Source organism: Bacillus rossius, chromosome 5, assembly GCF_032445375.1.
Source record: "Bacillus rossius redtenbacheri isolate Brsri chromosome 5, Brsri_v3, whole genome shotgun sequence".
Classification (NCBI taxonomy): domain Eukaryota; kingdom Metazoa; phylum Arthropoda; class Insecta; order Phasmatodea; family Bacillidae; genus Bacillus; species Bacillus rossius.
In genome coordinates this window covers 58,502,882-58,517,741 of record NC_086333.1, presented here as the reverse complement: position 1 = coordinate 58,517,741, position 14,860 = coordinate 58,502,882, and the positions used below count along the sequence as shown (strand labels likewise).

The 14,860-nt window shown below is 38.2% G+C and overlaps 1 protein-coding gene across 1 annotated transcript in view; it reads left to right on the top strand.

Annotated features, from left to right (window-relative positions):
• LOC134532274 (adenylate cyclase type 6) overlaps positions 1–14,860 on the top strand; it is a 183,370-nt gene that overhangs the window by 131,528 nt on the left and 36,982 nt on the right. Inside the window, exons 11-13 of the mRNA XM_063368693.1 lie at positions 6,826–6,972; positions 11,764–11,922; positions 14,589–14,733. Of these exons, the coding sequence (XP_063224763.1) occupies positions 6,826–6,972; positions 11,764–11,922; positions 14,589–14,733 (451 nt within the window). The remainder of the gene's footprint in view (positions 1–6,825; positions 6,973–11,763; positions 11,923–14,588; positions 14,734–14,860) is intronic.

Genomic DNA, 14,860 nt, shown 5'->3' with positions numbered 1-14,860 from the left:
GAAGCTTCCTGATCTATCGATAGTTATGCCTAATTTTCCTGTGAGTGCAACTCTTTTTTAAGTACAGATTTATGGCGAAACCCACAGATTTACCAGACGGCAGAAACTATAGTTACAGAAATTTCATTTCACAGATTCGAACCACTGATCAATGTTTAGAGTTAAAATTTTCAGTTTTAAAAACATCATAATTAATAAAAGTAAATAAAAATAAATAATACAACTGCTTAGTTCTCCTTTACATACTACTTACTACCTATAGAAATCAGTTTCGCTCAGGTAGATAAATATTGTTAACAAAGCAAGTTTTCTCTTAATAATAACCATAAAAACTGATATACTATCAAAAATAACATAGTTTAAAATAATATATTTCAATAAAATAATATTAAATTTTCGACCCATTAGATTGTTCGCATATTCAAAGTATATATCGCTGGTCTTCGTGATGTGTGTGCTCTTAGCCTGCTGTCATTGGACAGTCTGGAAGCAGAACGGTGTCGTATGCACGTAGATGGGGAAACACAGCGGACGTTGCCGTGAAGATTTATTCTACTGCAAAAACTTGTACAATACGGTCAATCTGGCGTTTTTTTTCCCCCATAGAAGTGCTTTTTAATCATGTTTTTCTGCTTGTTTCGTGTATCGCGTTCACTATCGAGGTAGAGATAAGCGCAACATGTTAAGTTTTTTTTTTCATTGCGAGGTTCTGCTTCGCCTTCTAAAAAAGTTAGTGACAAAAAAAAGACCAATGTTATATTACTAAATTGTATTGCATGGGAAATCATTTTATAACATGAAATTTATTAAGTGCATTTGCGTTTTTACATTAAAATTTCTCTACTATGATCTTGGATGTTTGGCATTTTCCCCAGACTCTTTCAGAAAATTGTCCCTGCGTCACTGTTTTACAGTATTTAACCCTAACTTTAGTGTAAGGCAAGGAATTCTTGTTCGAACCCACAGTAAGAGGGTAGGACACGAATGCGGGTGGTCTTTGAAATGTAACATTTATTCAGTTTGTGAGCCACTTATAGGCATAATAGTAATGTCATGTGGTCTCTCGGCGATTCTCTTTTAAATCTTATATTACAATTATATTTCAAAAGAAATATTGATCAAATTCTTTCTTCAGGGCAAGTCTCGTAAAAAATTTTTCATCCTTGACTAATAAAATTGTTTTTTCGCATTCGAAATGTCAGTGGCGTGGGAGATGACGTTTCATAGTTAGCAAAGTGTTAATGCGTGATAAAATTGTTACTTTTAAAAGATTTCTAACTCCTTGATGGTCGGTGCAAGATGTTATTCATTCATAAACTTTGTTGGTTGGATGATTCGAGCATTACGTTTTGTTACGTTACTTTTCGTACTCTCAATAAATCGCAAATATATTTCACTTAAGATAATGTAACGCCAAGAGCTTTACATGAACCGTAACGCAAGAAGCGAGTGAGAACTACATTTCTATTAGGTGCCATGTTTGTTCCACTTGCATTTCTAAAGAGACACCAAGCAATTGCGTGTATAGCGCAGCCCTGAGGCTGCGGATACGTCAATTTCACGATAATAGGAATTACTATGAAGACTCTTTCTTAATACTACTTGAAACTGAATTTTCAGGGAAAAAAACACAGCTTACACGTAAACTTTAACTGTACTGTACTGGCCACTCGAGTGGCGAATTTACGTATCAGATTTTTGCTATCAATTTACTTGCGGAAAACACATGTGGCAGTAGCAGCGCTGGCTGAAACACTGTTAATGAACTCACACGGAGTTACAAACATTGTGTGAAGCATCAACGCGTATCGCTGACATTCCCTATTTGATTTTGTTACTCAAATTTGTAATTGTTATTATTTTTATTTTTTAATATTGGCCTCGGTTATATTTCATTCACAGACGCTGCACCGGGTGGGAGGGGGAGGAAAAATGCTTCCTTCCCAATGATTGGTTCCCCCTCCTATAATTACCATTGTAAATGTAATTAATCACATCTAAATTGGGTAAAATAAAATGAATTAACTGTGTGGTGTAAATGATGATTAACCTTAATATTGATAACGCGGCTATGTACTTTAAACCTTTTGACTGATAGTGAAGAGTTGAGGTCGAGAGGTAAGCGCTAGCCACAGCTCTATTGAAGCAGGTAGGTGTAAGCGGGCCACGTGTTTATGTCTAGGCACCGCCGTACAGCACTAAAAAAAAGTATGTACTTGCCAGGCTATGAAATGAATGATGTTTTACGTCGCACATTTAGCTACGCATGTACGGTTCATCCGTGATTATGGTGACTTAATGCCGACTCGGTGATGGGTGAGCCATGCCGGGACGGGGCATGTAATGGAACCCGTGACCCTCTTCGAACAAGCATGGCGCTTCAACGACCACAGACAACAAAAACCAATTGCGTACTTACGTACTACATGTAGGCTAAGTTCTAAACTAATATATGTTAATGCTGACTTTTACTAAAATGCTGGTTACAAATTGTTGAAAACAATCACAAACCATGTGTTTTCTTAATGTTTTCGAAATATTTTATTTCTAGTAAACTTTCATGTGTCAATGAAACACGAATGAGCACCAAAAAATGTACGCAAACTGAAAATAAAATATGGTAACACTTTCTTCAATAAAACATATTCAAATGAATAAAACACTAATATATAAAGGACGATGGATAAGCTTTAGTACACTTAGGTTTAGGGTACCTGTGTTTATAAAGTCGTAATTGATAAAATATACATCAATAATGTAGCACGACAATTTACCTCAAGTAGTATATTAATTGATGGAAAGGATGCTATGATATGTAGGGTCAGTCAGATAGTGAAATATTAGCTTTCTATGTTTTAACTTTACTATTTGGTAGTAATTTATATTTGGTCTACTTCGTATTTAATTTGCTATAGGATTTTCATGTGAGAAGTTATTATCTATGTTCTTTTATGATTCTGCTCTCAGTGGTATTAGTCTCTACAGATGTGTGTGTGTATAATCCTGTTTTAAATATAATATGAACGTAGTAATAGTGGACTCCAAAATCTTCGCTTCAGGGAAACGTGGTGAACTGCGCCATGAGCTAGTAAGTTTTCTCGGGGTAGACCCGTTTTTCAAATAATACATTCCGTCCCTGCTCCACTCACATTGTGTCATCCTCACACGTCTCTACTGTCCTCGATGTCAACGTCTTGCGAAGCCTCAATTAATTCATTCCCTGTACGTTTAAAACTGTCTACTTTCTGAGCTAAAGGCTTGTTTTCCTCTAATCTGAAAACTGTAGCCTAATAGACTAGAGGCCAAACTTCAGTTTTGTAAGTCTAGAATCATATGCAAAAATTATTAACTTTGTTAAGGTAATGCTCTTCTTGAAATGGAAAATAATTGAAAAACACTAAACTATAATACACAAAAATTGTTATAAGGTTTAACAGTTCAATTAGAATTCTTTTTGGCAAAAATATCGGAGGGATTATTTCAGTTCAGGTAATCAAACATTCTTTGAATAAATTTGCGTATTTTTAAATACATATTGTATAGCAACATAACATTGTATTGACAAACGGCGGAAATGTACTTTTAGAACAAACGACGTGTAGTCGAAATAAACAGAGGAATATAGCTAAGACATTCAGTTGTAGCCAGAGCGCAGTGCTTGTTTCGTGTAGTGTACGTGATTTTCGGCATAATAATCCATGTTTGAATGTAAATATAGGTTTTAGCCTGATATTGACTGCACTACGTGTGAGGGTTCGGAGACTTGCAAGCCACCGAGAAAATGCGTGGAATTTTTGTAATGGTCACCTACAGCATATGAACACGTTTATTACAGCTCGTCTCGGCTAATAACTGGACTAATTGTTTGGTGGTGAAAGTAGAGCCCGGTTTAGGGGGGGGGGGGAGCGATACGTATAACTCGTTTATTGACCAGGCATCTAGTCTGATGGGGCTTTAATTAGGTTTGTATTGAACTCTAATTACTTGTAATCATACGTATTTGCGCAGATGGTGGGATAGTTAATTGATTTGGGCGGGGAGGGGGTGGAAGGGGGTGTAGAGAGAAAAAAAATGTTTGAAGGGAGAGTCTTGCATACCCGTACAACTGTTTTGCATAGAAAATGTGTACCATAGGTATATTGAATCTATCGATGTTATCACTTCCCGTGCAAGTTTCTCTTCATATTTGTTGTACCTGTAAAGGTGCGGATTCTCCTGGCACGTAATGTTCGTTAATTCAATTTTAACTTAACGAAAGTTCTGGTATCTACATGTTAAACTGGACTGAAAGGGAATCAGGGAAAAAAATGATGCTGGGAAGGGATGGAAGGGGTGTGGCTGGGGATGCGTGGGCGCTGGGTTCTTGATTTTCGCACCTGTCTCCCGCCTATATGGTCTCTCAGTAGTTAGTCATAGGGTTATTCAATCGATACAACGATAGCTATTTCTGAGTACCTTCCTGTTTGTTGGTTTTGTTCCTGCGAGCTCTGCCCGAGGGTCGAACCCAGGACCTCGCTCGCGAGTATACCCGCCGCACCGCGCACCTAGGCAGGGCACGAGTCTCCTTGCAGACTTAGTTGCTTGACGCACTTCCCTTACTCCCGGTTACGTCACGGTGTCGCCCTGGACTGACGTCGGCCCCTCAGCTCCGCCGAGACAACCCTCCGCGGTGCAGACGGAAACACTAGCCACGGAGACTTGCTGACCCGACATCTGCACCACAGAGTTGAAACCAAACAAATCCTCCGAAATCATATTCCCTTACATTTACTAACATTATGTTCTCAGATGGATTCCCGTCTAAGTGAATTGATTTTACGCTACACGTTAAACGCTATGAGTAGCCATAAACAAACTTGCGTGGCTGCAACGGAATTTAATGAATTGAAACGAACCAATTAAAAAAAATACAAAGGAAAAGACAAAAAAACTGACTTAGTTGATCGAGGGAATTTTTATAATGTCATGTCCGTCACATATTTGGAGACTTTAACTCGTTTTTCGGGCGTAGCTAACGTTTATTTTTCAACCTATACAGCAGTGTGTTGGGATCCTGAACAATACGCACAATGCTCTCATAAAAAAAAAAAATTGGTTGTCTGTAAAGTCGGTTTACGGACGAAAGTTTAACGTGACAACGTCATAACAAAACATTGATGAAATTATTGCATACTTTTATGGATAAAATTGAATTATTTTTATTTAATTATTACTATTTTGTATGGATACAAAGAAGGAGTGAAATGAAATCTACAATTTAATTGATAAATTTACTTTTATTTGCACTTATTAATTCAAATATGTTTATTACTTTAACCAAGAGATTATTTTAACTATAACTTTTATAAGTTACATGTTTGCTATTTAACTTCAAGATCGTCGAGAATGTTTTACGCTTTTTCGCAATTACACTTTTAGCGACGAAGTTTGTTCGTCGTGAAATTAAACGTAGAATTTAATAAAACTACCCTTTCAGTTAATAAAAAAGTATTAGTAAGTTTAAGAAAGAATTTTGGCTTTAATCTCCAACCCAGATGCTCGTGGTGCGCTGGGGCCGAGATTAAAATTCGTCGAGAATATTTTACGGTTTTATGTCTTCCAGTGCTCAAAATGATATGCAATTGTGGCCCCGGGCACGACATTTTATTTATAATTCATTAATAAAAACGCCCCTCGCGATAAACAAAGGAAAATATATATTAACGAGTGCCTGGTTGCCGTGGAAGCGGGTAGATGGCGCGATTCGTTCGGTTCGCGTCCGTCACCGTAGATTACAGCACCGTAGGGGAATAATATTATTTCGTTTTTATAATACGATTTTATAACAAATACGCATCCCAAATACACCAAACTTATTTATAATGTGTTACAATAATTTTAAACATTGTGCAAAAGATCCCGGGTGTAATTTGAATTATTATGTGTAACTGTAAAACACCATTGTTCGTACAAAAACGTATTTGAAAATTCAACATTAGGCCTACTTTTAAATAACCGTACCGATTATGCTGAAAATCGGTGGACGTTCGTTAAATTACATAATATTAATAATTCAAACGACGAAAACATGATTGAAAAGTCAAATCGATTATTGTTCCAATCGAGTGGAAGAGAGAAAGATGCGGCGCAAGCGTACAATGAGCGTAACGGGACACATCGTAGTGGAACAATGTGCGTTACGAGACACTTTTTCGAACTTATAAAAGTTATAGTTAAAATAATCTCTTCGTTAAAGTAATAAACATATTTGAATGAATGAGTGCAAATAAAAGTAAATTTATCAATTAAATTGTAGATTTCATTTCACTCCTTTGTATCCATACAAAATAGTGATAATTCAATAAAAATGATTCAATTTTATTCATAAAAGTATGCAATCGCGTTAAACTATCGTCCGTAGACCGACTTTACAGACAACCAATTTTTTTTGCGACTATCTGGTTGTTGTGCCGTGATATACATAATTTTTTTTCTAACTTAATTACTTCCACATATTTTTCTCTACTATCCATTTGGATAACATGTGACAATGGCTGATTATGGTTTGATTTGTGTGTGTGTTCATCGTTCATTCTTATGGTTTGTCTATGAGATACAGTGAAAACCAGCAATGGCATATTTAAAAAATAAATAAATAGAATATAATTGAGCCCTTGACTTTGTCTTAAATTTATTTTAATATGAATATTAATCAATATGAAGAAAAAAATTGTTGGGATCATGAGAGACCAGATTTGCTACATTTTAATCGCCGACAGAACTGTTAAGTTTATAGTACCGGCTAATCCACCGAGATGTGCGATGATTCCACCGCTGTGTTTCCAGGTTCGACCGCCTGGCGGCGGAGCACCACTGCCTGCGCATCAAGCTGCTCGGTGACTGTTACTACTGCGTGTCGGGGCTGCCCGAGGCGCGGCCCGACCATGCGCAGTGCTGCGTCGAGATGGGGCTGGACATGATCGACGCGATAGCGTGAGTGCCGCGTACAGCGTGACTCATCCTCAGTTGACATTTTACTCTTTCTTTCCAACGCACGTTATCTGCCATTCGCGCAGGAGAAGCCTTCTTTTCACAGACGAGAGAGCCAAACGCTCGATCGTGCATTTTCGGGTGTTTTTTTTTGTTCATTGTAAATAAATATGGCGGTGTTGATAATAGGATACTAATGGTCAATTAGGTTAGGTTAGCTACATTATAAATACTTTAAAACATTGTGGACGGTTGATTTGGTTAGGATAGCAACATTAAAGATACGGAAAAAAGCATGAGCTCGGGGTTTTGGCTCTGTCGTCTGTGAAAAGAAGGCTTCTCTTAGAGCAGTCCATGTTTCGGTGTGCTCTGTTGCCAGATTCACGCCATAGAACACAAAAGGTGTAGACACAACTATTTTGTTTTAAATATTAATCTAATACATTGTATGTTGTGAAGGAGGATTTGGATGAGCATTTTGAAAATAAATTTTCTTGTTGTATTTCATTAAGAACTTATCTGATGGTATTTAATTTGTTTAAAAATTGCCTCTATTTAAGGGGCAGCCTACAGTTCACAAGAATGATAGCCACAACCACAACTCGAACAGTTCCGAAGTTTACCGAAGCAAAGGGCTTGTGACAATTTTTTGTATCCAATCTATGTTCAGTTTGTAGTTTTACAGTATCTGCCAATTATTCGCGACGTCGATGTAAAAAGCCACGTCTTTCACATTTTCACATGAACTTAACACAACTTGTTCAATGGAAAATTCCAGTCTTCATGACGTCTAGCATGGCTTACACTGGTAAAGGTTCTGCCACAGAATTTACAAACATGTTCATGCTTCCACATAACGGTGCCTGAATCAGGTCCCATGCAGATATCATAATGTTGTTTTAAGCTATCGCATTGTCCAGTTAGTTAATTGTATTTTATGCACTGATACGGAATCCTTTCTACAGTATTCTAACTTTCCGCTTCTTTTATTCCTGCGAGATTAGCTGCTTCGGTAAAACACTTTCCACAGTTCCTAAACTGGTGCGTCGAACATGCTAGTGAACTTCCACTGCTCATTGTTGTCACGAGGCTGCTGTGTCTGACACTGCTGCCGAATACACTGCAAAATTCCCGGCATATGGAATTGCACCTGTAGGCGTCTCCTCTGCTGGCGAGACCACGCCCGTTGAAGTCTCCTGCATAGGCGTGCACAGGACTTCAGTAGTGGTGGTGCCGGATTACACAACAGACCTATCTTTCACAGACCCGAACCTAAAGTGGGGGGTCCAGGGGTTCTCCCCCGGAAAAATTTGGATTTGAAAGCGCAAAATGGTGCTATTTAAGGTGTTTCCGAACAAAAACATTAAACACACAGATGTAAAAATTTTAACATTTTTTATGACAAATTATGGCTTTGAGCATTTTAATCGCCAGGAAAACTACTAAACTATTTACAGTTTTAAGCTTTGTTGAGTCATAAAATAAATTGCACAAATTGTTTGCACGGAATGCATGCTGGTGGCTTTAAAAAACCGTACTTACATGTTTTCTGAAGACGCCAAATAAATGCTAGAAAAAACATTCTCGAATGTTAAGTTTTAAAATCAACAAATCAAGGGAGTTTTTGTAACATACCTCAAATATGTAACATATTAAAATAATAAAAATACACAAATAAGAGTGGGCAAAAGTTTTAACTTTTGGAATACAACAAAAATATTTTGTCGGCGACTGCATATAAGTCATTGAGTAATCCTTTTCGGGACCCAGCTTTTTAATTTTAATTACCCATTTATACATCATACAGACAGATATATACAGCAATTTACGAACCATAACAACTGTCAACTAGTGAAAATAAAATGATAATTAATGAATGATCCACGTAACAAACACAGGCTGTACTCGTGTACTCATTAGAACAGTAAACTGATGAGTAAACAGTAAGAGTAAACACTACACAGTAGTGCTACCTGGCGGACGGAGGCTATTATTCCGTGCGCCTGCCGAATTGAGTGAACAGTGGACACCGAGCACGCATTCTATTTAATTCGAGGAGAACTAAGAGAAGTATTTACATTTCAGAAGTTTCATAGCCGCGGCCCGCGTGTACAACACAAGTAATTGCACCTGGCTTGTTTCCGTGTGAATAGTTGGTTCGATTGATAATTTATATACTGATAGTGTTATGAGCACATATCTGTAACTCGACACAATTGGAAAACATATTTTTTTTGGAAATAATACTGTTTTTTGTAAGTATGTATTATTTCTGCTTGTAAAAAATAAAATATAGTTAACCCTAATGGTGGTGCCAAGGCACCTGTGGCACCTACCGTGCGCACGCCTATGGTCTCCTGCAGTGCTGGAACAGTAGGTGCAGCCGCCGGCGGGTTCTCTGCAACTGGTGACGCCGTTTCCATCGGGATCTCCACCGCCGTCGGCGTTGCTGCCATCAGACTCTCTGGTAGTGACATTGCAAACACCAATTACAAACCAAATCAAAGGAAACGTACTGAAGAGAGCCTATCCGCACTGCACCACAGCCAGAGAAGGATTGAAGGTCCCATCGTCTGGGCCTTACTTATATACCCACATTCGCTGGTGTAATATGTGAATAAAAACAAGTTTAGTTTTTGTTTTTATTTATGAAATATGCTTTTATTAGGTTAAATTGTGAGTACCTTAAAACTGTGGCATTGAACATTTTCATAAGCAAAGTCTTTGATGCTGCACGGACTGCTTCGTCGACTTTAGCTATTGCTTTCGTTGCCTGCTTTATTAACTCCAGTTCCAGCTGGTACGCTGGTCTCGGACTCGGGAACACAGGTATCCGACTGGTCATATTCGATGTTACTCTCGGCAATGACTACTTCGTTGAGACATGGGCGACATCTGCGACCACGGTTGCGACATTGCTTCAACTCGGCGCTTGTTGGAACAGGAGCACTGTCTGAGACACGACGAGACGTGCGTGCCCTCTGTCGTTTGGGCGTGTGCATAGATGCATCGAAGATCGTAACAAGTTGCAACAAGTCTTGACCTGTACAGTTTGGTGTTGCACGTCAAACGAAGCGACTACTTCGTAGATGCTGGCTGGAAAGATCGTATGCAGTCTCGTGTGATGGAGGGCACATTTTCCCGGTTCACAGAAATCTATCAGCTGCAGAGTCGGTTCTTAGGACTGAGGAAAGTGCGAAAACCAACCGTGCTGAGAGCCTCTATTGCAGGTTTCCATATATGTGCTTAAATGTCCAGAAAACCAGTTGATGTACTTGGCACTGCTATGCTCACGTACATGTTGGTAGAATGGAAGTGTCTACACTTTCCATCCACTAGGCGTCCAGCTGCACCTAAAGCTAAGGAAAGAAGAAAAACTCACGAACTTACAAATAGGCACTGGATCAGTACATGTCACGGCCTACAGAGGCCACTTCTTCGGTGCAAGGTCCGTTTTGCCTATTTATTTTGCCAGGGCGTATGGACTACTTTGTGTTCGTAAACCCGAAGTTTCACTAACTGCTGCTTTAGATTCTCCAGGCGATGTGATGTAACCGATTTGCGATCACTATTGTCTCAGATGCTTGTTAGCTAGTAACGAAGAAATAATGTAACATTTTAATAGAATGACTTCAAGTTAGTTAATTGTGTGTGTTTGTCGATCTTATTTAGTTTAGTTTTTACTGTGTACTTTTAAGTCTTCTTAATTAGTGTATTCATGCATGGAACTGAAAAAAACCAAGCCTTTTAATTCTTTTAAAATGTGATTCTTTAAATTCACTTTTTTATGTTTATCTTGTTATTCAGCTATTATTAATAACTATAGCATGACACGGTAAGTTGATTTTTGAATCATCATCAATTTAAAAAATAATAATTTGATTTAGTCATAATGAATCCAAATTATATTATGTTTTATTTGCACGATTCATTATGAATTTTTTTTAAATAAGCAAAAAGTGTAGGTATACTGTGATACCTCTGTAGATTTTTAAAATAATTAGTTATGTGTTTAGGATGATTTAAAATAAATATAATTCTGCACATTAATGTAATAATGCTGAACACATGAAAACTGGGCAGTGCCCTACTTCGCTGTCAATACAACATAGTACATCATTCTGATACACCTGATTTCTGTGAGTAAATGTTCAAAGAAAATATTTGATGCATGAAATAACACTAATTAGATATGCAATATAAATACAAAAAAGAAGCTATTAACTAGATAAATCCATTTAGGTACTTTTTCAATGGCATAAACACCTTTTATAATATATATGTACTGAAACACATTCTGAAATACAGGATTTTTGAGCAACTGGTTTCATGGTAGGGAAATCTAGTGTAGGGAGTATGGCAGCTCTGTGTAGCCCCCCCCCCCCCCCCTTCTCCTATTACGATATCATTACTGCAGCAGTGACAGGCAGAACGATTCAAATTCAATTGACCGAATAGATTCATTTGAATCAGTTGAATTTGAATCAGATTACTGATTGATGTGACTCCTTGTGTCATTTTACGAAAGATCAGACTGGCTGGTTAGGTACCGATTCTTTACCTGTGCCTTCGCTCGCTCAGAGATTCGTTCATTCTGAATCGCAGCATGCGCGTGTTCATAAGAGCAAACAATAACTAATCAAAGGAAACAGGTAGCTAACATGAAATGGAATGGGAGTGATTCAGCAAGTGTCTCGTTACAATTATTATTCATGATTTCCAAGGTTGTGCGTTTATCCGTGAGGGCTTCGAAATGTGTCCATGTAGGCTACGTACACGTCGCTTGTGCTGCAGGCTGGTGCGCGACGTGATGGGAGTGAACGTCAACATGCGCGTGGGCATCCACACGGGTCGGGTGCACTGCGGCGTGCTGGGGCTGCGCAAGTGGCAGTTCGACGTGTGGTCCAACGACGTCACGCTCGCCAACTACATGGAGAGCGGCGGCATCCCCGGGTCAGTGGCGGCGCCTGTGCCGCGGCTCGGGCCGTGGCTGTGAATACGATAGTCCGTCCGTCAGTCGCCTCACCCGCGGTCAATTCCGTCCATGGGCGTCGCAACCGGGGGGGCCACAGGGGGGACACGTCCCCCCCCCCCCCCAATAATAAAAGTCTTCAATTTCGTCCCCTCCAATAATATATTTAGTTTCGTAGTTATATTAAAAAATATTATTTCTGTGATATAACCCATATGTTGCGCATGATGCATTTAGTCCAATCGTGTTAATGTGAGCACTTTTTTAGTTCGATCTTCGTGTAAAATCAAAATCAGGTCCGATACCGAGGAGAGATACTACAATAATAGTGAATATAATCACTGTATTACTTATGTTTGTGTACATGTGCGTAATATTCTTAATACTGCTGCGGCATTTAAGTGTAACATTCAGGTTTCTCCTGATGTTTAAATTAATGATTTTGTGTGGATAAGTCTGGTAGCTGCATTCAGTTGCCGGACAGACGGATGAAATCGCAACCTCCAAATATCTGCAAGGGTTTCACTCTCAAACATTTTTTTACATTGTAAGGTTTTATGGCTAGTTTTGACTGTTTTGCTGCTTACGTAATTATATTCAAGCATCAACATATGAACACTATTTTTTTTTTAACAAAAATCGTCCTTGTCGCAGAAATTAAATTAATAACGCATTGTAACACTGAAACACCAGAGTGGAAATAATAAAAAAAAAAACTTTGTTTAATGCGTTATAGGCGCAAAGCTTACATGATTGTCAAACTAATTTAATTATACAGTAGAAATTGTCTCCGAAATTTTAAAGTTTTCTCATCAGTTCGCAGGTATAAATGGAAAAAAAAACATTATGATGGATGAACAGAGTGTTGATAATCGCTCGGCGGCAGACGGACGAACGGATGATGGATGGTGGGGCGACGGACGGACGTCATGAACTATTGTAATTCTTATCTTGTTTAAATTTGACAGTTCTCAAAAACAGTACAAAGACCGATGTACCTTTCTGTGTCGGATTTTCTGTCTTCAGTATTTGTAGCTAGCTCATGGGGTAGTCATTGTTGGTAAACTAAAACTTCATATAATACTTTTGAATTGGATCTTAGATGTGACGTTTGGGAAATGGTATGTACTACAGTTAGGTACTACCTACGAGAACTGTCAAGTTTGAGACAAAGGTAATAATTTTGAAGGAAAATTTTTATTTTCTAAATCAGAAAAAAATTGAACATTTCAAAGTGCTAGTATTTCTTTTTCTTCCTGGCATGTTTTACAATCATTCTCTAAAGGCCCCTCACACGATCTGTCCGGAATTTCAGTTATCAACCGGATCTGTAGTGTGTGAGCAAGAACGGTGGACTTTATCAGTCGAACCTGATGCACTAACTGATGGCTTCCCATGAAATCGTACTGTGGGCTCGGCCTTCAGTCCGAACTGTCGTGTGTGGAAATAGTGTCACGTTAATCCCAACTTTCAGTCCAAACAATCAGTCCATCAGCCCATAAGCTGAGTGTCGTGGCAGATATCTTTGTTTATACTCTTTGGTCACTTTGCTTTATTTTTTTATCTCACTAAAAGTGAATCTGCAATTGCAACATCCAAAGACTGATTGTGTGTGGAAAAGACGTCAGTTCAGTACAAACTATCAGATCGGGCTGAGCAGTTCTAAATGGAAGCTTAACTGATCGTGTGTGGGAGCCTTAATCGTATAACACTACCATTGATGCCTACAATGGTCAAACAGAATTTGAATAGTTTAATTGAGGCTCAAGCACATAATAAAATGAAATAAAATAAAGTTCATGTATAAACACTAATGCTGGGTTTATAAACTTTGCAATAAACACAAGAACACAGTGCATTGCAACAAATGCAAGAAAACTATGGTAGTTTATAAAATACACAAGCAGCAAGACACCACCAACCCTACAGTTTGAAAATGAAAACTCCAGGAAAAATTTTCGTCATTAGGCATATTTTCATGAGGAATGTTTTTCACAAATATTTTTTAAAATTATTTTGATTTGAATTTAAAATCATCTTTTATTTTCACTGTGTTATAGTCTTAGTAAGTGTAAACATGAATGTTTTTGTGGTGAACAAAAAAATATTATCCTCATATTCACATTATGTCTGCACCTTCAAAAAAGTTTTCAGAACACTTCTCTTGAAATATAGAAGGCGGAAATTTTGAAAATTGGCCAATGTTCACAATGCATTTTTTCATCTTGCATAACATGTAATTAAGTATTTGAAACTGTAATTATTTAACTATTTACTTCTTGCATTACTTGCATAGTTTATAAATTCGGCTTTTTTTTATATAGAATGTGGGAACAAGGGTGTATCCACCTCAAAACAGAAGGGAAAGAAAGGGGTTGTCATTTTACATTTTACGGAACTCAGCGTCTTTCATAAAAGAGTTTTCATGGTGTTATGCTATAATAAATATTACCAAAAGGAAGAATGTAATTTTGTAATCAGTTCCTTTCAAACTACCTACAACCCATCTGTTAGTTAATTTTTCAATTTTTCAATTTTTTTTTTTTTTTTTTTTTTTTTTCCAGTTTTATTTGACGCCAGTAGATACGCCCTTGTGTGGGATGTTAGTTGTGCGGAGAGAGGTCTCACAGAGTGCGGTGTGTTGCAGAAGGGTGCACATCACCAAGGAGACGCTTCAGTACCTGGACGGAGACTACGAGGTGGAACCCGGGAATGGGGGTGAGAGGAACACCTACCTGAGGGACCACAACATCGAGACGTACCTCATAGTACCCGGCGACACCTACAGAGGGGTGAGCACCATCCAGCAGAATTGGTCCCTCTAACAATGGCCCAGAACCAGGATTTCCAGGAAGCTTAATGTGTTGCAACTGGGCCTATGCGAATATCAGAGATTTATTTATGAATAGAGACCCGGAA